Source organism: Sander lucioperca, chromosome 9, assembly GCF_008315115.2.
Source record: "Sander lucioperca isolate FBNREF2018 chromosome 9, SLUC_FBN_1.2, whole genome shotgun sequence".
In the NCBI taxonomy this organism is placed as follows: Eukaryota; Metazoa; Chordata; class Actinopteri; order Perciformes; family Percidae; genus Sander; species Sander lucioperca.
This window is the reverse complement of record NC_050181.1, coordinates 37,893,940-37,920,242: the sequence shown is the minus strand read 5'-3', so window position 1 is coordinate 37,920,242 and position 26,303 is coordinate 37,893,940. Positions and strand designations below refer to the sequence as shown.

The 26,303-nt window shown below is 40.4% G+C and overlaps 4 protein-coding genes across 4 annotated transcripts in view; 1 reads left to right on the top strand and 3 right to left on the bottom strand.

Moving 5' to 3' along the window:
* The window catches only part of wu:fj49a02 (myomegalin), a 45,088-nt gene extending 42,743 nt beyond the window's left edge, over positions 1–2,345 (bottom strand). The window contains exons 1-3 of the mRNA XM_031281174.2: positions 2,113–2,345; positions 619–665; positions 448–515 (exon numbers count right to left, since the gene is read on the bottom strand). Of these exons, the coding sequence (XP_031137034.2) occupies positions 448–515; positions 619–665; positions 2,113–2,162 (165 nt within the window). The 5' untranslated portion in view covers positions 2,163–2,345. The remainder of the gene's footprint in view (positions 1–447; positions 516–618; positions 666–2,112) is intronic.
* A 6,411-nt stretch (positions 2,346–8,756) lies between these two features.
* On the bottom strand, positions 8,757–10,562 carry LOC118495848. Its single transcript, XM_036005148.1, has 2 exons — positions 10,178–10,562; positions 8,757–9,520 (listed from the first exon to the last, which is right to left on the bottom strand). Exons 1-2 carry the CDS (start codon positions 10,380–10,382, stop codon positions 9,288–9,290), a joined length of 438 nt encoding a protein of 145 aa, XP_035861041.1. The 5' UTR covers positions 10,383–10,562; the 3' UTR covers positions 8,757–9,287.
* A 5,412-nt stretch (positions 10,563–15,974) lies between these two features.
* On the top strand, positions 15,975–20,926 carry zgc:85843 (uncharacterized protein LOC405880 homolog). Its single transcript, XM_031281297.2, has 10 exons — positions 15,975–16,447; positions 17,684–17,787; positions 17,874–17,971; positions 18,076–18,179; positions 18,261–18,343; positions 18,422–18,546; positions 19,170–19,271; positions 19,378–19,470; positions 19,565–19,684; positions 19,772–20,926. Exons 1-10 carry the CDS (start codon positions 16,356–16,358, stop codon positions 19,979–19,981), a joined length of 1,131 nt encoding a protein of 376 aa, XP_031137157.1. The 5' UTR covers positions 15,975–16,355; the 3' UTR covers positions 19,982–20,926.
* Positions 20,927–24,291: 3,365 nt separating this feature from the next.
* LOC116037356 (neurocan core protein-like) overlaps positions 24,292–26,303 on the bottom strand; it is a 47,396-nt gene continuing 45,384 nt past the window's right edge. The window contains exon 20 of the mRNA XM_031281229.2: positions 24,292–25,295. Coding sequence (XP_031137089.1) covers positions 25,177–25,295 — 119 coding nt within the window. The 3' untranslated portion in view covers positions 24,292–25,176. The remainder of the gene's footprint in view (positions 25,296–26,303) is intronic.

The following is a 26,303-nucleotide window of genomic DNA, read 5'->3' as shown; positions in this document are numbered from 1 at the left end:
TTTTACAATGCGACTGGTAGGCTTACAATGCCCAATGAAAGTGCAGGATGAGAAATCCTAAAGTGGGCCATGCTGTACCCAGAGGCATACTTTCACCACCAGGAGGGTTCAGGGTGTTTTCCATCTGCTATCATCAGCTGCAGGTGTTCTCCTTTTCTGTAGCTACAGCAGTTTAATAACAGAGCTTGGATATAAGCATGAATTTTCTTTATAAGACATTACTGATTTCCTCAGCATTGCGGGATCTGATCTCATAGCAAGGATATAGCATCAAAGCAAACCAAATCAGTTCATTACTTCTTTTAGGAACATGTGCAGCCACAAGATGGCACTGTAGCATATTTTTATTAGGAATGTTTACAAACCAAAGTATTGTTCATTTTGCTGAAGGACAGGGAAGTGTCACTCACATCAAGCTAAAGGACAATTTAAAATAAAGGCTCTCACCTGTTCAAACTGCTTGAGTGTGTGGAGCTGAAGAGGAGGAGAGTTGTCTGTTTCATCGCTACACAAATCTAAGCAGAGGAAAAACATTTTTTTGGAATTAACAAACTATATGAGCAGTTTATGTTTTCACACAAGCCTAATAGTTTTTTTAATAAGAGCTAGGCTATGTACCTGTCATGTGACCTGTGATCTTGGATGAAGTTGGCTCTTCCACAGCACTGTCCAGAGACACAAAAAGTAGCATAGTCAACACACACACACACACACACACACACACACACACACACACACACACACACACACACACACACACACACACACACACACACACACATAACAGAGAGAGAGAGTGATAACTAAACCTGTGAAATCAATAACCTACAGCAGCATATCCATCACAACATTTATAGATGTGTAAATATCGTATAAAGTAAGCTTTGTAATCCTGAAGAGCAAAGAGCTCTTTCGGAAATTAAAAAAGCCACTAACATCTTTTCACTGTAACAGCATGATCTCATTTGCACCTCTGTGGGGAATTGGGGTCTTTAGGGAGTCCCAGCAAGGGAGAGTAGAGATAAGAGGAGCCACAGAGGGTCATAGGCTATGTATACCACTACTGCATACAGGACTGAATACTGCCCATGCATAGCAGGCTACTTCCCCTTCCAGTCTTTGTGTGTAAATTCCTCCGACAGCTGCTCCATCAGAAAATGTAAAGACAGTTGGTGCATGCCAGAGGTTTAAACATTCACCAGGTGGATAAATAGTCTACATGCTGCATCATTGTGGTGGGCAAGGGATCAATGTCACGACTGTTTTCTTCAGGAATGTGCAAATGTCAGTAGGATGGTCCATTTATAGTTACAGTGAGTGTCCCTGTATGTGGGAGGGATTTGGTGATGCACTTACCTACATACAATACCACACAAAGCATGGAGAATTTGAACTGCTGGAGACTGAAATCACTCTGAATTAATAATAAATAACTCTTGTAGGCTACTGTATTTGATGCATAACCTGGGATGAGTGCCTGTCAAAACGGTTTTGTTGTTTCAAAGTCATGCATTCAGTCATTATTCTGTCGTGCATGCTCGGTACCCCTATATAAAGAAATGCAGTATTAGTTTTTACTGGGCGTGCTGTGTCCCAGGCTTTATTACCCAAATGAACAATTGGGCCCTTTAAATATTTGCTACTGTATCGCAATGTAAGTTCATTTGTGCAAAGTAGGCCAAAATTAGCCTCCTGATCCTCCTGTCCCTATCCATATATTTCATCAGAAATGTATAGCCTATTATAAGTATGGGCCTACTGGGGGGGGAATACACACATCCGGTGCATTATGACAATCAAAGTCAAAATTTGTATCGCCAGCGGCCTTAATAGCTTTATCCACCGATCCATAAAGCATGCAGATGGCTACTGTATGTGATACAGCCAGGGCCTTTATTACACCGAGGATGTACGACTGCTTTATGATGGAAAACTGAAAACAACACATGATAGAAAAATAAAAGCATTGTAACCCAAAAGGGTTTTAAATTCTCTCAAACCACGGTTTATAAACCCGGGTCGTGTTTTGTTAAAATAGCCAATGCGCGCTGTAGTCTTCCGCTGCGGTGTCCCCCCACCCCCCCGCACACAATCACCCAAACGCCGCCTCACCTCTCAGACTCTCCCCAGATTTGCTCCGGCGGCGATGAGCTCCAATCCATATAGGCTGTTCCTTCAGTCAACGGGCATCCATGCCGGTAAGCCGCTGCCTTCAAATCACCCGTCCATTATTCGTTTTAGGAGAAAATACAACCACACAGGAACATGTCAATGTGTAATGTGCGCGGTCGACGCACCGCACACCGCTCAGGTTTGGAGGGGGTGCGTGTGTGTGTGGATGCGCGCCCTGAGAAATGAAAGCAGAGCCCCATCCCACAGAGCAGAGCCCCTGCTGTTCAACCAGCCCACCGCCAGATGAGCTGAGAGGAACGCTGGTTTCAAAAGTAAAAAGGTTTTAAGGATGAAGTCTTAAAAATAATTATCTGAACCTGTCCTGATTAACCTGAAGATAGCAGATTTTTACAAAATAGAAATAAAAGCACCACAACCATGTTTTCAAGGCACCATTTAGCCTATAGCCTGCAGTTTACACTGAGATATAACAATAAACAGTTATTATGCAGTCCTGCTCTGTATACAGCACATATATGGCCTGCACTGACTTATTGTAGTGCCCTTCATGTATAGACTGAATTTGTTTGAGTTCTTTGTCAAATGTCAATTTTTACAGTGCATCCGCATCTTAGGGAGTTATTAAAATTCTACTTGTCATTAGTTAAATACATTATTCAGATATGTACAAATAATAAATAACAACGCAATCTAACCAGCAGTGATGGAAGAAGTAGCTTTTCAGGCGCAATACCACACTACTCCATAACAAGTTGTGTATGTATATCTTACTTATGTAAAATAGTATCTGAAAAAATATACTTGTGCTACTTTTGCATTAGTATATGGATTGTACAATGATCAAATATTTCCATTTGAAATGTAGTAGAGTACAAGTAGCCTATAAAGTAGGCTAGCAAAATTGTACACATCATTTTACAAGTACACCATTCAAAATCAGAGAAATAACATTTGTTCTAACTGCAAACAGAAAAGCCTTGTACTGTAGGTTGTAGATCATTTTAATCCTGTGATATGATCTCTCCTCTAGTTTCTAATTTTAACAGAAGTATTGCAACATGCTTGGAAAACTGTTTCAACACCCGATACATTCTTCTCTGGAGTTGATTTTTCCAAAACAAAAGAACCACAATTCTGTTTTCAGGGCCCATACTGAGACCGAACATTAAACTATTATATATATAGACCTAAAGACACCTCTGGTTTTACAGCACATAACTGTTCATATGATTTTGCCTGATTACCTGGATTTTATATGGCCTGACATTGTAGTATCCAGACACTTTTCAGCAGAAAAAAACACTAATTTGTACACTCAAATGTTCTGTGAGATCTCAATCAGCTGTTATTTATATCAAATTGCATTGGCTGCTGATTGTCTAATCTATTTGAAGAAAGTGACCCGGGGGTCCTGCTCTGAAAAAAGGGACAAAGTTCATAGGATTATGTCATTGTTCACTTTAGCAACAGCAGCTTTGGTAATCTTGTTAGAGGCAACATAACCACTGTGCCCTTCAGAATAAAACAGATGCAACACAAAGAGCTTTGGATGAGTAGAGCTATTCTTAGCTGAGCCTGTGGCAACACACACGACCCTAAAGAATGAAGAATCATTAGTCTGAGGTAAAAAATATCAAAGCTTAGATGGTCTGTTTCACATGTACTTCTTTACTGGAAGTTTAGTTGGTTGGTCGACACTTCTAAAACCACATTCACATCAGCCTGAAAAGGTTCCTGTGCTTCCTTAGCAGTATTGGGGTACAACACATGCGCAGTAAAATATTGTATGCACTTGCCGAAAAGCTCAATAGCTCATTGGCTGGCAATGACAAAGGCAATGTGATTTATATAGCACATTTCATTACACATAAACTCAACATGCTTTACACTGAAATACAAAATATAAGAAATATATGATGCATAAACATGAGAACAACGCATAAACAACAAATATAATATATATAATAAAATAAGCCTGAGAGAATAGGAATGTTTTGAGTTAGCTTTTGAATGTGGACACAGTTGTGATGGATCTCAGGCCATCAGGCAGCTTCTTCCAGAGAACAGGACACAGTAACTGAAGGCCCCTCACCGGACCTGGATCTAATTCAGGGTACAGCTTAGAGACCTCTGTCTGGTGACCTGAGAGGCCCCGATGTGGTTGTAATCGGTGAGCAAGTCAGAGATGTACTGAGGAACTAAACCATTAAATGCTTTATGATCTCCTGAAGTGTTACTTACTTGTCAATGAATCCCTTTCTGATTCTGATTCTGGTGTGTTTGCACCATCAGAGTTTGCACAGATTGTTTGGATGATCCTGCAAATGGAGCATTACAGCAGTCAAACCTGCTTGAGATGAATGCATGAACCAGTTTCTGAGAGTCAGTTTGAGAGATGAATGCTCAATTTTTTAGGTGCTAGATGCTGTTCTGCTGATATTATTCATGTGATTTTCAAAATTAAGATCAGTATCCAAAATAATGCCAAGGTTTCTGACTCGCTCACTGTATTTAAGGGACAGCGATGCCAAGTGTGAATACATTTTCCATCTCCGACTTTTAAGAACAACTACGAGTATCTCAGTCTTGTCTGTATTTTAGTATTTAGTATTTAGCTGTAAAAAAAAAACCCAAAACAAAACATCAAGCAATTAACATCATCAGTACAGTTTACTAATGCACGCTCCAGTTACATTGTCCATGTGCCATACCCTATAGGTCCCATGTGTCCAAGCCTCCATTTAATAGCCTTGGACAGTGTCAAACTTGTGATTGCATATAGCTTATGGAGACATTTTACCATGGCGACCTCTCGTGGAGTGGTGGTACTACACTCCACTTCATGTGTGTGTTTGTACTGCAAAGTTTGAACAACCCAAGCTTTGACCCTTGTGAACACAGAATTGCTGAAGACTGATGCTTGGGTTATAATTAGGCTAAAGATGGAAGACAAACTATAAGGCGACTCTCCGATTGTATGTATAAGTACATTCAGATACTTGTTAATACATGGGTAAATGAGATTTTTTATTTTATTTGGGTGAACTAACCCTTTAGGGTTTAGTGTTAGGGTTTAAGATAAGGGCAAGATATTGTTCATGGTTAAAATGATGAATTCATGAGTTGGAAATCCAGCCTAGACAGTTGGAACTGAAAGTGTAAACCCAACAACCAAACTGTCACCTTCTACTGCACAATTTGAGTGCCAGTCTACAAGTTCCTAGTATTTTGTATGTTGTGTAATACTTCATAGTTCACAGTACAGTCTTGCATTTATAACAGCATGTACCAATGGTGTAGTCTACGTGATACGCAGGTACACCCACTAAGAACGCTCCAAGATTTCCATATACCCACTTAAAAATGCCCAATGACATGCAACAACATACTTTTCATTATATCGTTGATATATTTTGAATTGTCATCTGTGTTTTTCTTCTTCACATACGCTAAATAAAGGTATTTCCCCTGTAAATTGGTGCATAAAAGTGTATAAAACTTCCCTGGGGGAGGACACCCTGACCCCCCACTATGATATGGCCCAACCTCCCCCAAATGCAGATTCTGGTCAATATACAGTACAGTATACCCACTACAATACATTAGACTACACCACTGGCATGTACATAACCAAATGATTCAGACATCAACAAATAATACACTCTACGCTGATATGAAGTGCCTCTGAATGTAAAATGTGTGTTCTTTGTGACTTTAAACAAAAGACTGTGGTTGCAGACCATTTCAATCCCATAACCTACTCACAGTGCCTCTGGTATTTATTTTCAACAGAATTATTCAGGGCTGCTTCAATCAGTCGTTATTGACTTTGTAAGATGAAGGATGTAGGCTACACATTTTATTTATTTATTTTTTTTACAGAATTTCAACATTTGCATGTATTGTCATTTTTACAAACATGTTGCATCTGTTTACACACTGTTACAACTTTATTTTAATCAGGAGAGACCTAAATTTTGAGTGAACAATTATTTATTGGCATGTGCACAATAAAAATGATAAATTAGAAAACGGTGATTAGACCCCCATTGTGATGTCATCAAATCCCATGGTGACGTCATCATATTTTAAAGGGGATCGAGAAGCCGTGAGTATTGTAGGATACCCCCCCATTGAGTCTAGCTGCTGGTGGTGGTGGTGGTGGTGGTGATGGTGATGAATGAAGAGGATGCTGAGATCTGGATGAATGAGAATAGGAGACCTTGGTTCCAAAAATGATGAACTGGAGGTAAACGGGGTGGAGGAGGGTCGCAATGATTCACGCTGAAATGAGAGCTGACAGCAACAGAGAGGAGAATATTTAAACAATGAAAGCCAAGATGTGATTTGCTGGTAGAAATTGTGGCTAAATCTGACTAATTTAACTAAAGCAGAGATCTTCAACAGGGGGTTCGGGACCCTTAGGACTCCTGCACCCTGCCTGCGTAGCGTGAGCGTGGCGTTTCTGTTGGGTGTCACTTGTGTGGCGGCTGCGTGGCGTTTTCTATGTCTTTGCACACCAGAAACGTGTCTGACGTGGCACTGCTGCTGCTAGCCTTGTCTGTACACATGTAAGTTTCCCACTGATAACATGAAATAATAGCGTGTTCTTCAACTTGCTAAACATAAATATATACTGATTAGATTACAGCAAAGACAACGTCGGCAGTATTGACGGCAAAATAGGCTACAGAATATTTTGTTCTGTATTGACAGGTACAATATTTGAAAATTGATAATTATTTATGATTATTTTTTTTAAAAACATTTAAATCTGCATTTTTTTAAAGATTATTTTTTTGGGGCTTTTTCCCTTTATTTGAAAGTGGATAGATATGAAAGGGGGAGATAGATGGGGGATGACACGCAGCAAAGGGCAGCAGGTCAGACCCGAACCCTGCGCCGCTGAAGGACTCAGCCAACATGGGGCGAACGCTCTCACTGGGTGAGCCAGAGGCCGCCCCTATATCTGCATTTATGTCAAAACCTAGAGACTTTCAAACATCAAAATGTCATTTATTAAATGTATCCGTGTCAAAATGACATATAAACATCTTTTTGTATTCTATTTTGCCTGGAAATGCTTCCAACACGCTTGCGTGTCGCGTGAAAAATAGGCAGCGGTCCTATTTCTAGCATGCACGTGTTTTTTTTCTGAGACGTGCGTGTCACGCAGGCAGTGTGCAAGCTCTAACCTGTTAACATGGGAGCCGAAATATAAATGGACACGCCATGCAGCTGACACGCTCACACCATGCAGGCAGTGTGCACGAGTTCTTAGGGGTAGGCATGGGCCGGTATGAGATTCTGAATGATAACCTTCATCAAAAATATCACGGTTTCACGGTATTACAGCGTTGCAATTACAGTTATAAATGTATTATTTTTGAAATGTCTGGGTAAAAAACTTTTCTTTTTTTCATTGAACACAATGTATTTAATTTTTAAACACACTGCACACTAGCAGGGAGAGGGATTTCTAAACTGCACTTTCTGTCCTTGAAGACTCATAGAAAACAGCTCATACCTTAGGAACGCTATGACAGGTAACATTTTAGTGTTTTCAGACTGTGACTTTCAAACTGTGGTATACCTTGAAACCGGTATCCTATCCATGCCTACTTAGGGGGTCCTCAGAGTTACTGCAGGGGGGGGCCAAGTTATGTTTTTGGAAAAGTTATGAAATATACATAAACATGAGTCCAACATATTATTAGCAAAAATAAATATAAAATAAAAAAAAAAAACACAACATTGATGACAGGCTTATCGGCCTGTAGGTAAGGTAGCCACTAAGGTAGCCATCCACAGATACACTTAAGCTTAGGGATTCACTGTGCTGCATGTATGTTTAATTAAATAATTAAAACATGGTGTATAAATATATAAATGCCAATACTTTTTGTAATAGCTTAGTATTGTATACACTACAAAAAAGTGTAAAGGCTTTAGGCCACCCTACACGTTATTGTAGTCCCAGTTTAATATGCAACTCAATTTTATACAATATGTAGTGGGGGGTCCCTTGCTCTGTCTCTCTTTCAGCTAATGGTCCTTGGCCTAAAAAAACGTTGAAGACCCCTGAACTAAAGGGTAAACACAACTATCATCTGATGAGGGAAAGCGCAAAGGGGATGAGAATGACATTACATGTCATTTAGCTGACGCTTTTATCCAAAGCGACTTACAATTGCTATATATGTCAGAGGTCACATGCCTCTGGAGCAACTAGGGGTTAAGTGCCTTGCTCAGGGACACATTGGCTGATGTATCACAGCAGGAATCGAACCCGGGTCTCCCACACCAAAGGCATGTGTCATATCCACTGCGCCATCACCACCCCCAGAATCAGTGAGTAACATAAGATAGTCTTCCTAACTAAACACATGTTAAGATTTATCTGTGGCATTTTGAAACACTTTCTTATCGCGGATATTCTGAAATTCACGAATTCATGTGTGACAGCAAGTTGGGCTGCTGTTATTTTATTTTTTATTTATTTTTCTCCATAATATCCTATATGATTACTGAGTCAATACGAGTGTTGACAGTTTTGGTTGTGTTTGTTTATACTGTATAACTCCAGTTCTACTGCTGAGCATAGAGCTTTTTTTTCATATGTAAGATATCCATTAAAGTGAAATATTCAATGGCCTGAGGACATTTGTTTCCACTTGTGTTTATTAAAATGATCTGCAACCTCAGTGATTGACACCTCTCATAGACGCACAACAGAGGAGACATACATATCTACATTGTCTCTCATCAGTAATTTACAGAAAAAAGTAATACAATCTTAAGCTTTTGAAGCAATCTTTAGCAGAGATGACTTAAGGCATTATATTTTCTTGTTGCTTTGTTTTTTATCTCTGACCAACAAACTTGTACTGATATTTCTGTGCAATGTGGTTTCTGTGTAGTGCTGCAATTTAGCTGCAGTGGTCCCAATAGACACTAGATGTCCTCATAAGACCACTGTGCACTCAAGCATTCAGCACCAGAGATACCCTCCAGTATCTACAACATCATAACACATCTCCAGCCTTCCACAGCAATGCTTCATTACAGCCATTCACTTCACTTCTCAGTTGTCCCAGTACAATCACACCAGATACATCAGTTCTACATCAGTTAAAGAGTCTCTAATCTAATTCCTAAGTCCTCTCAAAGACCACACGGGGTCCCGACTTGCTCAGCTGAGCGTCTGCAGAGATGATCCAGATGGCTGGGGCTTTCGTCAAGTCCCTGTCAATCATCTCGTTCTCCTCGGCCCGGGCCAACGCCTCCAGTTCAGGGGAGGTTTCTGGGTACCAGTCTGCCATGAACTTATCCTTGGCCTCACAGTAGTTCACAACCACTTCCTCCGGCTGCTCCCCAAACACCCAGTCTAAAAAAAAAACAGAAAGAGAGGGAAGAGGGAACAGAGTGGATGCAAAAGAGAAAAACGAAGTGATGATATTTAAGAGCAGATCAGACACTTTTAGTATCTTCTGGCTTAAGAAGGCTCTACAGCAGGGGTCGTCAATGTTTTTCAGGCCAAGGACCCCTCAGCTGAAAAAGAGATGGAGCAGAGACCCCTTACCATCTATATTGTTTAAAATTGAGTTGCATATTACAATAACGTGGGCCTACAATAACGTGTGGGCCGGCCTAGAGCCTTCACACATACCATTTCATGGTGCATACAATACTAAGCTAATGAAATAATAATTGTTAAAATATTCATATATTTATACATCATGCTTTAATGTTAACATGTGGCATAGTGAATCCTTAAGCTTGACTATATCTGTGGATGGCTATGTTATGGCTATCTACCTATAGGCCAGTAAGCCTATCATCAATGTTGTGTAAATTTAAAGAAAATGTGTCTTTACCAACAATATGTTGAATTCATGATAATGTATATTTTCAGATATATTTAAAAAAAAAAAATTCCTAACAATAATTTGGTGGCCCCCCCTGCAGCAACTCATAGGAGCCCCTATGGGTCCTGGACCCCCTGTTGAAGATCTCTGATCTACAGCAGCCTACTGTAACAAACCTGCAAAGTCATGGAGGAGGTCTGTGATGAGGTGACCGATGATGGCATAAAGAACACCAAGCACGACAAAGACTGCGATGATCAGGTAGATGATGTAGGTAGGCAGGTGGACAGCATCCCGAGAGGGGGGTACGTAGCTCTCGAACAACACCGTCCCATCGCCTTCCCTGTAACGAACACTTAAACTGTCCTTGGTCACCTCCATCGCTGTCTGACAGTCTCCAAAGCTGCTGTCAGCCTGAGAATCCACTTAATATCTCAGAGTCATCGCTGTATGGAAAGAAGCTGGCACAAAGGTTTCAGCAGATCTTTGTATGCAAATCACAAAAAGATCAGGAGGAAATCACTCATTTGCTTTACATAATGTAACACAATGAACATGCATTATACTTACAAAGAGTTTAGCAACCAGAACGTGGATATAAACTTCTAGCTACAGCAAGGAAGCAGGCAACGATCCTCCAGTTGCACTGGGTGTCTTCACATCCCTGGCAACACTAAGCACGTAAGACTTAAATTAAAAGTACAACTATATCTCTCACCCTGAAAGGTTTTTCATTTTGTTTCCGCTGTACAAACCTTCTTCTCTGTCTGCTTGTGGAGCTACGCAGATGGAAACTAGATTAGCTGCCGCAGCTACAGGTAGACAAGGTCAGAGGAAAAATGCCACGAGCACAGTTTCCTAATGAGTAAGAGAGAATTTACCTGATGCATATAGAAGAGCATATAGATCTATCCAACTAGCTACCTTTGTAACCTTGTTAAGAAAATTCCTTTTGAAGTACAGTCTATTATTGTACCTATGTGTCTTGCTACAAATGTATCTACTTATATGTTCTTCTTCTTCTTACATCATTATCGAACAGTATTTAATATGACTAATGAACAGTAATCCTTGGAGTTGACAAATAAGGTCACTGGCCCTGATATAACCAGGTATTAGAGGAAGGTAAGATGGATTAAAGGACACAGACAAGACAAACACCACTCTTGTATTATTCAGTTGTTTAATGGAGAGGAGCTTAGTCCAACACCAGAACAGATCACACCGACATGTTTGTCTTTACAGCAACATACAGTATGTGATGTAAGAGGAAAAAATGAAGGTTAGTGCAGTTTGACAGGTCGGTGAGGAAAATGCACAAAAATGGCTATTCATATACATTTTTGCTACACTTTGTCATGAAAGTTATACATATTTGATCAAGTTACACAATCTTTGAATTTTAAATGGCAGTTGTTGAAAGAAAATGTATTTTTTTTACATCTCACATCAAGATCTTTAAAGATAGCTTACATACTTTTCGCATGAGAAATTGATGGGCAGGAAACAACGATATAGTGCATTGTATTTTGAATGACTGACATTATGAACCATGTTTACATACATTTTTAATAAGTAATCCAAAGTAAGCATTTGTTTCTTCTGAGTACAAACTATAAGTGTTGAGCACATTGTAAAATGCTTTAGCTTATGCATGCATCACTACAACAAAGTCACAACATTGTTCACCGGAAGGAGATATGCGACAACAACTGATCTGAACTACTGCTGTGACAGAGTGACAACTCAAAGGGAAGTGGCATACGGGGTCATGGGGCAGGCAAAGCTCACACTATGAGCAGACATCCTTTTTTCTCCGGGGCATGATGAAGTGATAGCGCTTCTCAGTGGAGGAGGGGTGGATGGACGACCGCGGTAGAAACCGGGCAGCAGTCCGTCCTTTTCCCTGTCCATCTTCAGGCGGTCTTTCTCCATCATACTGCAAACGCTCAGTCGCTGCTCTTCTTCTATTTCTGCTCTCCCTTCCTCTGAATCATCCTCCACTGGTTTAGGGCCAAGAATCCAGTCTGTGAGAAGAAACAGATTAGAACCAAAACATGTGAGAATGAAATGAAATGATTTTCTGTGACTTCTAAGTGTCTTTTGAAGGGGCACAGCACCATTTATACATATACATAAGTTACATAAATTCAGATTACTCGTCATGGAGCCTGGAAAATAAGTTATATCATTTTTCTGTGGCTCTGGAGGAAGCTCTCTAGAGTAAATTAAAAAAAAAAAAATATTAACCCTGATGATGTCATCAGGGTGCATTACAAACATGGACATGAGTTTGAAATAAGTGGGCATTTACCAGGCAGGGGAGGTCAAAAGATGCTTTTGAGTTGCATCATGTGAAATGTAGGATCCAGGGTTTTAGGGACTAAAAGTCTGGATATCTTGGCCTCCCAACATTGTGGAATTGCAATAGAAAATCAGCAGAGTGCCCCTTTAAAGTGTTACTTTAGCAGCAGTTATTCACTCAAATTTGAAATCAGTTTTGGAAAATTACCTTAATGGTATAAAAGGAAACTGTTGGGAAGGTTGGCCTGTGCGCACAAACCTCACAGTGAATGCGAAGGAGAGTCATCAAACAACAACACGGTCACCCAAGAGGGGAAAGAAGGTAAAGACAAAACACGTATGCAGCCATGGGCCAAGAGCTCAGGGAGGAGAAAGGAACTCAGAGACACCGGAGAGATGAGAAGGTGAACACCAGCCAGGGGTTACCTGCTAGGTCATGCAACAGATCTTTAATCAGATGTCCCACTATGGCGTACGTGGCCACTATAACCAACGCAACCCCGACTAGGACATAGACTACACTGCGCGGCAGAGTTATAGCATCTCTGGCCGGTGGTATGTAGTCCACGAAGTAGGCCTCCTCCTCCTCCTTCTTCCTCCTGGACAGCTGGAGGAGCTGTCGGTGCTCAAACACCAGCTGTGTGAGGTTCAAAAGCAGAGCTCCTCCTGACGCGTTTAGGGACACAACTGGTTGTTGGTTCATGGTTTTTAGTTGCTTTGGTAGAGTTGGTTTTGACAAAGGAATACTGTCTTTATAGGATGGTCTGTTCAAGGAGCGCGGTGAAGCTTTGGGGCTGCTTCTTTGTGTGATTTGTTGCAGATCCGAGCTCCTTCACTGCACTGTAAAACTTGGGAAACGGGTGTAAAAGGTGCATCAGAGACGGAGAGGGAGAGAGTAAAAAGAAGATGTTAAACACTTTGATATTTTCTGAAGCCGGGAAGAATGGCAGGATTGGTGACAGATGGGAATTTCAAGATAGTTCAAAAATGAGAACATGGTTTCTTGGGAGTGATAGCTCCCTGTCACAAAGTGGTGGTTCAGAAAATGTACTTCACCAGACAAGAAAAATGTGATACCATAAGTGTGCCAACTCTCCTAATCTTTCGTCTAGACTTAAATCCCAGCATTCCTCCTTCTAGTGTTTTGGAGCGGGGCCCTCGGTCAAATTTCCAGGGGAGCCAGAGTGTGAGACGCACGGGAGGTGAATATAGGACAGACAGAGTTAATAGGATTGAGTCTGTCACAGAGCAATATCAGCTTTCCATCTGTAGGGATTAGAGATATGACCGCAGAGAGGTGGATAGTAATACCGCAAAGAGGCTTAATGCCCTCCATGTATATAGTCTATATTTATACATATATACACACACACACATATATTACAGTAAACCCAATTTCTCCTGGGTTTAAACTGGCATCACTTTATGAATATCCCACGCTTTGAATTCATCTTAAGCACAGCAGGTCCACTTCTTATATTCTATAAATGTCCTGTCACATAATTCACTCATATGACACTTTATTTTCATGCCTCATTTCTTGCTTAATAACAGAGCAGATGGCGATATTTCAAAATGTGACCAATGAATATCCCCAAGGGTAGGAAAACTGTAACTTATGAAAGATTCATATGAATTGTGATAGCTGTTTTGTGACACCTTACCTCATAATCAAGACTTTGAAACGGCCCCTCAGTTCTTTTCTTTGACTTGTGAATGAAAGGAGTTCCAAATTGGTGTGTCGTATATGCAGATGGCTCTGCAAATAACAACAAACACATGGCAGAAAGTTAAAGTCATGCAATCCAAAAAGGCTTACCGTAGTGGCTGCTCGATCACAGCTAACCAAAAAAACCAACCCACCGTCAATGATTAAGTGCACAGGTAATCCAAAAATAAGCTTTTCTACTCTCTCAGATCTTCTCTGTGAAGCATCAGGTTGGAGATTGTTTCTTTAAGCTTTAGATTCATCTTCTTCTGGTGGCTCGGGAACCTTGCAAAACTGAGACATGATAAATGTCCATTCTATGATGCCGAAGGAAATATTCGCAAAGAGGATGAACCAAGAGACTGGGTGCAGACCCCAGTAGAAGGTGTGTGTCATGTTGTGTCACACACCTTCGTTGTGTGTGTCAAGCTGAAAGGTTTAAAAAGATGAAAAACTTAAATGAAAACCAACTCTTCCCGTAAATAAGGAATCAGGTGAAAAAGAGACTAAGCGGAAAAATGGATGTAATGAAAAAGCATTGTGAGGTCTCTGAGTGTGTCCAAAGATGAGGCTGTCGGGAGAACCAGACTGTATGTGTCAGTATCAAGATGTTCTACAGTAATCCATGACAGGATTTGCATGACACATGCCAATGTCACCGGGACACCGAGTCAGCAGGGAGTTCATTAAGCATCACCTGAAATACCTGTTGACATTTTCAACAGCTAATTCACACTGTAAACCACAAATATGACTAGCTGAAAAATCGCAGATAATAAAATGTGAAATTCAATGTATTTTCCCGAGCTAAAGTTTGAGATACATTTAGATAAGTTACCTGTAAGAAGGACTCCTTTCTGATTAACTTGTAGGATCCATTCAGTTCAGTAAAACATTTAAAGTATAGTTTCCAAGTCCTCTTCAGGTAAAACAGAAAGCCAAAATCAGATTCCACAGAAAGCACTACAAGCTGAACTGCTCTTGCTCACTAGTCCTAAGCACAACAAAAAGAGAACAAAACACCCAGTAATTCATTCAGTCCATATTGACTGTGACTCCCTCAGGCCGGGGTGACCAACTTCTTGGGTTTGTCTTCTGGATCCGACAGCCAATTGTAGTAGGCATCGCTCAGGACAAAGGCCCAGAAGACCACTGTTAGAGAGGTGTTTACGGTAATAATGCCGATGATTAAAGGGTGCAGCATTGCATCAGACTCTTCAAGAATCTGTGTCACCTCAAAAAACTGAGTGTCTGCTGTGTGGGTGAAGGGTTGTCTGTATGTTCTCTGTCTGCTTCTACACTGAACTCCCCACCCCTCTTGACTCTCTCTTTCCACTGGCCACTAAGTTTCTGTGGAGGCAGCAGCAGCAGCATAATCCTCTTCAGCCGCTTTGTTACAGAAGATAACGTTGCATTAGATGTAGGCCTGCTTTACAAATGTTCATCCATAAGATGTTGTTGCGTCATGCATATAATGCACATGAGTGCTATGAGACAATATAACTAAATATGTAAAGACGCTGCTAAATTACAATGATGATTTAAACAACCCCAGTGACTGGAGAGAAAAAAAAACATAATCTTTGTTCTGAACTTTATGTTCTCTCTGATATAATCCGCAAACTAATCAAGACTGGAGACATCAGACAGAGGAGTTCTTAATCTGACAACAAACAGGACAGATGGCTCCTTAATCAGACCCCAGGGGCCACAGGAGCACAGACAACACTTCAACATGTGCAGCATGACATTATCTTTTCACAACAGACTCATCTCATGTACCTAGAATTCATAAACTGGATGAAATTAGAAAGCAAAAGCAAAAAGGTGAAAATCAGTGTTTGAAAAAGTCATCGAGGAAAGAAAGTTAAGTTCTTCCACCAGATGGCAGTCTGTACAAGCATACACTGAATGGTGGACGACAATAGATTGTGGTTTCCTCGCACAGCAGATAGTTGAACTGTAATCAATTGCAGCCAGGAATACCAAAGTGCTTGTTTTCACAAGGACAAATGCGTATTTTACGCATTACGCGCGATCCAGAAGTCCATTATCTGCACTTTGCACGGCTCTCCCTTTAACGTTTCAATCAGTAGACGTGATTACTGAGTTGAACTTTGAGACCTACTAGATAGCAAACGTATTGGAGCAGCAGTGTTGTTTCATCACAGATCAAAAGGCAACGGGGTGACACACTTTAATGATCTCCGTCCCTCGGTGGCAGTGGAGAGGACACTGGCTTCTAACATGCCTCGCTTCACAACCAAGCGTGTTTAGCAGATAATATTTCGATCTGGACATATCTTTCTAAAAAAAAGAGGTCAAACAATTCGTTTTTAACAATGCGGCCTCCGGTGGACGTCTGCGTGTTGATCCTTTCTCTCTCGGCTCCTGGAGTTTTGAAGGCCATGGACAACATCCCTGCACTTCAGGAGTAAGTGTGCATCATGCACTCTCCGATCATTTAACTGTCATCTTGGCCAGCTGTAGGCTACTGTATGGAGGCACTGCTTAAAGCCGCTGATATTTGGGGTATAAAGCGTCCCACAGCAAGACGGGAGAGGAGGTTTAGCGAGGGCGTGTTTATATCCCGAGGTAACCTCGTTCAAAGTTACTGTTGTGAGTCTTTAAGCCAACACAGGAAACAAGATTCACTTAAGCCTTAGGATTACATTTGTGAATTTAAGGAAAATGTAATACACTTTTAAAAGTAGGCCTAAATGTAGTAAATTCATTGATTGCCTTGAGTGTAAGGCTTTTAAAATGTAACTCACACACATTCATCAGTGTTCCTTGTTGGTCCCAAGATCAATGCTATTAATCCATAAAGCTGCACTTTTGAAGGTCCCATATCAGGGTCATTGTCAGGTTCATACTTGTATTTTGTGTTTCTACTAGAAATGTTTACATGCTTTAATGTTCGAAAAACATACTTTTTCTTGTATCTGTCTGAATATACCTATATTCACTCTCTGTCTAAAACACTCTGTTTTAGCGCTTGTGTCTTTAAGGCAGCCTCCCAAAAAAGCCCAGTCTGCTCTGATTGGTCAACGTTTCTGGGTTTTCCACATCTTCTCTGTACCGTCACTGCAGCCGGGGAATGACTGTAAAGCCACTGTAGCGGCACTTTCTACCTAGTAGAGTTGGGAATCACAATCTAGTTTCACATTATTTATATGGCACCTCAACCTGCTTTATAATTAAAAAAAAACACATACAACCCTACATTTTCTTTTCTTCTTGACCAGCATTACTCGTAAAACAAAACTGAGAATTTTAATTTCAAACCTCAAAGCTAATGAAAGGTCTGTGAATTTGATGTCTAAATGAGAGTGGGGGGAGTTTGGGCCCTTGTGAGTCCAATGACTCAGTGTGTGTTGAGATAATTTTTCTAAAAAAGAAAATGGAGGAAACGACAGGTTATGGAGTCAATGAAATGGTGTCTAGGGTTGTCTACAACCTATCAACCTTTATTTCTAACCTCCTTTTTTCAGATTTTTATTTATGATCGGGGCTGCAACTAACAACTATTTTCATTTTCAACTAATCTGCTGATTATGATCTCAATTAATTGAGTAGTCGCTCGATTAATGAATGTCAGAAAATGAAAGATCATTTTCCAAAGCACAGTTTGTAAATTGATGTATGGACTCTCCCCTTTATTCCTCAGACCTCTTCCTATCCTGGGAATGGGAATGGTCGTCCTGGGACTTATTAATCTTCTCCTCCTCCTCACTGTGCGAAACCAGAAGAATGTGGACCCCTTATTCTATGGTACAACCAGACAAACACACACTTGAACTTTTTTGTTTGTTGTGAAATGGTGTTTTTTTTTCATTGTGCGTCATGTGTCTGTCCAGTATTTGCAGGGTTTTCCTTCACCTGCATGGTGGGCCTGACCAATGCATTAGAGCAGGATGGGTTCATCTCTGGCTTCATGGCCTTCTACCTAAAGATGGTAAGAGGACACCAACACAGAGCTAAACCTTCACCCTCTGATGATGCTTTGTATTTCAGACGTTTCTATGTCAAAAGTCAAAATTCCTCATGCTGTCTGTTCAGGGTGAGCCTCATCTAAAAACAGCCTACGCTGTGATGATGTCTTACTGGGACGGCATCGTTCACTTGCTCCTCTTCCTCACCATCATCCACCGCATGTTCAAAGGGTAAGCTGTGACATCACCATCAGAAACCTGTCCGCTATGTGTTCAGTGAGTCCTCTAATGATGGATTTTCTGTCCATGCAGGAAGTCCTATCGTAGCCTGGGGCTGCTGTGGGCCGGCTCCTCCATCGGCCATCAAATTGTTCACATCCCAGGAGTGGTTATTGGTAAGAGCTGCCTATTGATTCATCACATCACCTGTGCTGTTTGCATCTGTTTCTATTACTGATGTCTCGTCTGTTCAGGTAAATACGGGTCTAACATTCAACCAGCCTTTTGGAGGAACGTCCCGTTCTTCTTGCTGCCTTTCTGGGCGGCCTCGCTGCTCTTTAGCCGACCCAGAGAGATGCCAGTCGTAACAGCAGACAAGGTATATCTCAGCAGATGAGACATTTACAATATTCTGTATATCTAGAGAAGTGGTGTCCAACCTTTTTTCTTTTAAGATTGTTTAATATGAACTATTGTCAGAGGAGGAACGTTTTTACAGTAAGAAAAGGCAAAGAGAAAACAAATAAAAATTGTGAAGCAATCATATTTATTTTTCCTCACTCTGACAATAATCTCATGACCCGTGAATGCAAAATAACAGAATCTCATCAGAAGTTGTTATGATAAATTTAATTTAATTTAATTTTTATTTATCTCGAACAATCAACAATGTTGCAAGAGAAAACAATGTTTTTTAAACCATAAAAACAATTAGAGTGTAACTCTCTCTAATGTATATATAGGTATATAGATATTTCACAAAATCATATTATTACAAAGTAAATAGATATGCAAATACAGCATACAATCTTTTAGGTCTTACAATAACGTACAACAATACAACAATACTATAAAATTGCAAATACATTTTAAACATTAAGACATACAAATATGCATACAAATTTGCCTATGCAAATTTGCCTATTGGTCAGGCTTTATTGACCCTTTCAAGTAATTGAAGGTATTGAATGTTTGTACTGAGATTTTTCCTATGTCGACTAGATTATAGCCGAGCAGAAGAAAGGATTGCTGTCTCGACCCGTTGACCTGCTTCTATCTCTTCTGTTACTCGGAGCAATGGCCTTCTCTGTATTCAGAGGCTTTGTGAGTAAAACTATTTATCTGTCCAGTATTACTGCTGAACTCACTGAGACACAAGGTCACATGTGTAGTATGGATACCATAAATGTCTCCTCCTGCTCTGCTTCAGGTGGTGCTGGACTGTCCTCTGGACGCCTGTTTCACCTATGTCTACCAATACGAGCCCTACCTCAAAGACCCAGTTGGCTTTCCAAGAGTTACGGTCAGTCCGGAGAAAAATACACCGGATAAATTCAAATGTTCTGTATATTCTTGTTCAAAATGATAAGTGATCTTTTTGTGCACCATTCCTGCAGATGCTGGTGTATTTTTTCTATGCTCTGCCCCTGCTGACTGTCTTCACCTATGGTCTGAGAACACCTGGATGCAGCTGGATGTTGGACTGGACCATCTTCTTTGCTGGGGCCATGGCTCAGGTAACTGGTTATTATTGTTGCTTTAATTAATATTCCTTGAAAAAGCTAAATACAGTGTAAAGCTGACTTCTCCTGCTGTTCTCTCAGACCCAGTGGTGCCATATCGGAGCATCTCTGCACTCCCGCACTCCCTTCACGTACCGAGTCCCAGCAGACAAATGGTGGCCTGTTATCACCCTCAATGTGCTGCTGGTTGCTGCGCCGGCTCTGCTGGCCCTGCGCTGCCGCAACAACCCCGCTTATTTTCTGAAACCTGTTCCCGAGGGACAGACCAACAACGAGAAGAAGAAAAACTAGACCACACACCAGCCACGGACTGTTGAGGAATAATTCACGCTGTGACAAGGCTAATGTTTTCTGGGGACTCTCTTTGGCGCACAAACTGCATTAACACACTTTATCAACTTCAAACTCAGATGGAATCTTAAAAAAACGTCACCTCGCGCAGCGGCAGCACTCCCTGCATGGACTATTGGACCCTGATAAGAAGGCTGTTGATGGAGTTGAGGACTGTGATCAGCTTTCAGGTGACTCATGCAGATACCCAGTTGGTATCTTCCCAAACTAAGACTATTAACCTGGATCATACAGTTTAGCAACACACTACTGGAGAGTAACAGTCAGCATTATGCATCTTTTTGTATGCAGAAATCCACAGCACAACTCCACAGTTGGAAGTTTGTTTTTACTGATCTAAAATGCAGTTTCAGTTGTTTAAAAACTGTGAATATAAGAAGAAGACTCACTGAATGCTTAAAATGCTGAATAACTAAGAGTTGATGATAAGTTAGATAATAGCAGATGCTATTCAAATGGAGAATTTGATGAAGGAAAAACTCAACCTGGTGCCCTATATTGTGTCAAATATTTGACTTTCATTATGTCACTGGGGCAGCAACCAACAATGACATTCTTATTAATTGTTTAATCATTTGGTCTAGAAAATAATGAAAAATGTCCATCATAATTTCCAAAAGCCCATTGTGACATTGTTTGTGTTGTCTGACTAACAGCTCAAAACCCAAAGATATTCAGTTTACAATGATTGGAGAAGCTGAAACCAGAGATTATTTGGTGTGCTTGATAAGTGACTTAAATGATTAATTGATTATCAAAATAATTCTGTCCAGCAACTAATTGATTAATCAATTTCCACTATAATTCTGACTGCATCTTAGAGTGGTTTTCCATGTTTTTATGTTCCACTTTATTTTGTACAATAAAAACAAATGGAGCACTGAATTGGGCTTGTTTTTGTATTTATGGGATACAGATTATTTGAGCTGGGTATTGGGTGGTAGTGTCTAAATCAAAAAGTTGATCATAAAACCGAGCAGTTTGCTGGAGGATTATCTCTTAAGATGTAAATATTGTCTTCGGTTAGTAATCTCATTGTGTCCTGTGAGGTGAACCGCTGGCCCAGTTAGCTCTGCTGTAGTTGGCAAACTGATAAGAGATGAACCCTGGATTTAGGTGAGCCACAACAGCAAACATAATGCATTACACATCAGTCAGCTGTCTGTGTAATTCTCTCATGGTGGATCAACATGGTTGCCCTTTTCTCATCAGTTGTGGGCTGTAGTTCACCTTTTATATTTAAAAGTTACATAAAATAAAAATAAAATGGAGGATACCAACGTTTTTAGAAGCAGTTACCTGCAATTTTACGCTTTTGGTCGATTGCATCAACATATTCCCAATAGAATGTAGTCATGGTAGAGGAGAGAAAAGTAAAAGAAAATCATAATTTTTAGGCCACATGCAAGTGGTTTTAAATGAATACAAATGTACACCAATTTTGTTCGATTATACTTCAAAAACAATATTTCAACGTCTCCCCCCAGGAAGCTCCCAAAAGGGCTTCCTGGACTTAAAGACAAGTGTATAGGATTAAGTGGCATATAGCGATGAGGTTCCAGATTGCAATTAACTAAATAACTCTCCCCTTTCCGCTTCCTTTCCAAGTGTGCAGGAGAACGTACAGTAGCTTTCAGGAAACATAGAAATGCAAAAGGCCCTCTGTAGAGCTGGTGTTTGGTTTGTCCGTTCTGGGCTACTGTAGAAACATGGCAGTGCAACATGGCAGGCTCCATGGAAGAGGACCCGCTCCCTATGTAGATTTGAAGGGCCCATTCTAAGATAATGAAAACATAGTTCTTAGTTTCAGGGGATTATACACTAATGGAAACAAAGAAAAAAATATGAATAATATATTACATTTCTGCCAATATATCCCCCTAAATTATACACACTGCTGCTTAAAAATCCTCGCTATGGCCCTAATTAAATCCAGTTTAAATAGAAGTGAAGAACCATAGATTTCTGTGGTTGAACTTCAGTATCAGATTAAAATCAAACTAATTCACCAGAAGAAAATTGAATGGTTATTTTCACAGTAGGGTTTCTGTTTTTTTTTCTTCTTTTTTTTTCCGGAAAACAGTCTTATGTTCCACTCACCTGGTGGGCCATCCTTCTCTCTTAAAATATTCTGCTCACAGACACAACAGAGATGAGAAAATTGACTTGTGAACGCAACAGGATAAAACTATTGCTTGCTGTGTAGTGCAATATAGTGAGCAGCAAAGCTCAGAAAGATAAAGCCAAAATAAAAGGGTTTGATCGAGTTCCATCTGCTGGGGTACCAAGGTGACATGAAATAAACAATCTCTAAACACAACAGCACTTTCCTGTCTGAAAGTAATGGATTATAGGATCTGTACACACTACAGTAAAACAAAACTTGAGCATACAGTCATGCTAGCGGCTCTAAGTAGCCACGGGGGTGCTAAATGCTGATGTCGGCATGCTAACATGCTTACAACGAATGCTAATATTTACCATGTTCACCATATTGGTTTAGTATGTGAGGTTGCTAACGTGCTAAACAGCACTAAATGTAAGCTAGCTAGCTAGCTGAGACTAATATGAATGTTGTTAGTTTTGTAAGTATGAACCAATATGTGGCATTAGGGAAAAAGTTAAGGAACCACCAATGTTATAATTCATACTGTGGGGAACATGAATCAGTGTACCAAATTTCATGACAATCCATCCAATAGCCTTTTATTAAGTGGCACTGAGAAGTCAGGTGATCATCAAAGTCATTAGGGTTCATCCCATAGACAGTATATAATGGACCAACAGATCCCATTGCTCTGGACGGAGACCAGTGAAGGATATTAGAAGCACTTTTCCGGTGATGGCTGAGCGTTACTGTGCAGCCTCCAACCATAGACTGTATATAAGAATGGACCAACAGATCCCGTTGCTCTGGACGGAGACCAGTGAAGGCCGTTAGAAGCACTTTTCCAGTGAGCGCTGAGCGTTACTGCACAGCCTCCAACTGAGAAACGACGTAGATGTGACGTGAGCAACCTGTCTGAAAGTTATAAGTCTTCTGGTTGCTGTGCCAAGAGAAATCTCAATCATTCCGAATATTGCATTTTTACAAAAACGTCTACTACGGAGCCATAACGTGAGGTACAAGGTAATGGAGCCTTTTATACATTGTCGTGTTTCTTTAGAAATAAACAATGGACAAATAAAGTCTTTAAACGCTTCAGATGTGAAGTTATTCGCTGTCAAAGTGACGTCAAAATGAATGGCAGTCAATGGAATGCTAACGTCGGGTGATCGCTTTGTAGCATCAAAATGGCGCCATAGGAGGTTCGAGCTCTGAAGCGAAGCTTACCCCCTTGCCTCCAACTGAGAGAGACGACATAAATGTGACGTGAGCAACCTGTCTGAAAGTTGTAAGTCTTCTGGTAGCTGTGCCAAGAGAAATCTCAATCATTCCCAATCTTGCAGAGACGGAGAGCGTAGGTATATGTAAGGAGATAACATGGACACAGGCTAATTATTGCTAGCTAAAATGCTAGTTAACATTAGTAATTAAACTTAAACAGCTAATGTAAGTCGAAACTGCCTGCAAGCTTCTCCTGTAGGCTAATATACGGTAATTCCTCTACTATGAGACAGTAAGTCGCGTGGTTATGACACAATCGTTAGCCTATTTTTATAAAAACGTCTGCTACTGAGCCATAACGTGAGATACAAGGTAATGGAGCCTTTTATACATTGTCGTGTTTCTTTAGAAATAAACAATGGACAAATAGAGTCTTTAAACGCTTCAGATGTAAAGTTATTCGCTGTCAAAGTGACGTCAAAATGAATGGCAGTCAATGGAATGCTAATGTCGGGTGATCGCTTGGTAGCATCAAAATGGCGCCATAGGAGGTTCGAGTTCTGAAGCAAAGCTTACCCCCTTGGTTCATCATGGGGACCATGAATAGAGTACTGCAGGGATGACGTATTTATGTGGGTGAACCCGGAAGTTAGCATCGCTCTGGTTAGACAACAATAAAATTAAATGTTTCAATTTGAGTTTGGATTATTGCAGAAAATAAGCTCTGTGACAAACAAATGTTACACATTTTGTTCAGTAAGATAATCTTTAGTAGTTAAGCTAACGTCAGTCTAAACCAACCAAACTACACCACGATCACATGACTTCATCGCCACCTCTACTAAGCTGATGGTGACGTTTAATGTCCCAGACAGCTTTTAGCTTGAATAAAAAAAAAATAAATAAAAAAAAAATTCAGAAATTGTTGTTCATTTTATCGATTTATTAAGAATGGAATACAACAGCAGGACAAAAAGTCATAAGAACACCAAAAAAGTGGATGACCGATCAAATATCAAAGGGACCAAAGACAAAAAAATTGTGACATTCTACCCATCATGTAAATATAGCCGTGCAAAGATTGAAAGTATTTAGCAATTCAGATACAATCAAGTGGTTATCTCAAGAAAGTATAATCCCATCCACACTATCTATTTCAGTGGGACATATTCATTAGCTGAGAGTGCTTATGAGGAGGGGCGGGGGGGTCTATTTGATTAGACAAGGTCCAGCTGTTGATCAGGGATCAGCCAATAACAAACACCACAAATACAATACAGAGATTAGAGGCAATCAAATGATTACTTTAGTTTATTGTTCATTGTTGGACTTATATAGTGGTATAGAAAAATGATGTTACATCGGCTTTTTGAAGTATAAGTAAAAAAAGAAAGCATATTCACTAGCAAACAATTCATAATAAATAGTAACATAACACAAAAACATCGCAAATATTAGAAAAAAGCATGTCAGTAGAACAAAACAGACTCTACAGATTTACTGTACTGATAATGATATTAGGTTAGGTAGGGAGGGCGGGATCAAGAGTTAGTGTTATAGTTAGTGTTCGCATAGACCTTGGTTAAAGGAAGCAGGGTGAAAACAAAAAGAAGCATCAAAACACCCAAACTCAGAGATAGAGGTTATGGAGATAAACTGTATGTTAGAGTAAGAAAACTGTAGGAGGAATGAAGCCAAACGGAGCATGGTTAGAAGCAGGAAAAAGTAGTGAGGGTGATCTGAACTACTGTCTTTCTTTATGGGCCATGGTTAGCACCAAGGCTTTGCAGATGTTATATTATTTGGTTCAGTAGTAGCTGTGTGCATCCTCTCTGGCCTTGTGTCCCTCTCCTCCGTGTCTCCTGTGACCGCGACGTTCGTTGTGCTGATTGTGATGGTGGCGTCGGTACCGGTGTGACCGCCGGGCTAAAAGTGGAGGTAAAAAAATGTTTTTTTATGTTGAGCGTTTACTGTAGTAGATACACAGCTGTCATCAGGTTCTTTCTTTCTTTGCACTTAGAAATACTTTAAGGGACCATACATTAAATACGAAAGATCGACTGATACTGGACTTTTGAGGCTGATGCTGGTATGAAAATCAGAGTTTTAAAATCCAATAATAATAATAATCTTTTTTTTAACATGAACACATAACTAAAAACATATTTTTTTTTTTTTTAAGAATTGTGGCCAATATATGGAGTGGCAAACTATGTAAAGGTAGTGTCGCATTGCCAGACCTTCCTCCACAGCGCTGCGGAGGAGGGTCTGGCTGGTCCACACAGCACCTTGGGAAGGAACTTGTTTTGGTGGAACATACGTTCAAAAGTTGTTTAAGTCATGCAACAGAAAACTACAGATATGACAGATGATCTAGCAGACAACACAAAGAAAGCGGAAGGTGACGGACATCCGGCCGAAAATGAGGGACATCCGGCGGAATTACCGGCGGCACCTGAACATTCCCGGAAATGGAACGTCGTCGATATAGACTAATGTGAAGAGGTGACACTCAAACATATCTTGCTGTTTTTCTACTGCAATTTCTTGTTGCTAATCAGCCGACAGCTGGACATGAACCAGGGACATTGTGGCTCATGGTTGGTGCCCTGACCCCCAGGCCACAGGGGCACCTCTAGTTTGCCTTCAATCGACTTCTTACATTGAGTTTGTTGTAATTTCCGTGGTTGAAAGGATTGAATCCTATTTTACTCCTGCACTAACTGTATTGTAAGTTGCACTGAATATGAGCATCAAAATACAAAAGACCAGAAACTAGGCTATATGTAACCAGGAAATCCAATAAAAAAACAAATAATGATTTACAATGACAATCTGGCAGAGGGTTTGGAATTGAGGGAACTGGGGGACAGGGCAGGACAACAATAAAAAGACACAATCACATGGCAGTAAAATGTTATCAGATGACACAGA

Excerpts from the sequence above, each read along its gene's own strand:
- LOC118495848 (XM_036005148.1), bottom strand. The coding sequence starts at position 10,382 with ATGGAGGTGACCAAGGACAGTTTAAGTGTTCGTTACAGGGAAGGCGAT. Across the intron at positions 9,521-10,177 it reads CCTCCTCCATGACTTTGCAG|ACTGGGTGTTTGGGGAGCAG; the intron begins GTTTGTTACAGT and ends TTTTTTTTTTAG.
- zgc:85843 (XM_031281297.2), top strand. The coding sequence starts at position 16,356 with ATGCGGCCTCCGGTGGACGTCTGCGTGTTGATCCTTTCTCTCTCGGCT. Across the intron at positions 17,972-18,075 it reads TGGCCTTCTACCTAAAGATG|GGTGAGCCTCATCTAAAAAC; the intron begins GTAAGAGGACAC and ends CTGTCTGTTCAG. Across the intron at positions 19,471-19,564 it reads TTGGCTTTCCAAGAGTTACG|ATGCTGGTGTATTTTTTCTA; the intron begins GTCAGTCCGGAG and ends CCATTCCTGCAG.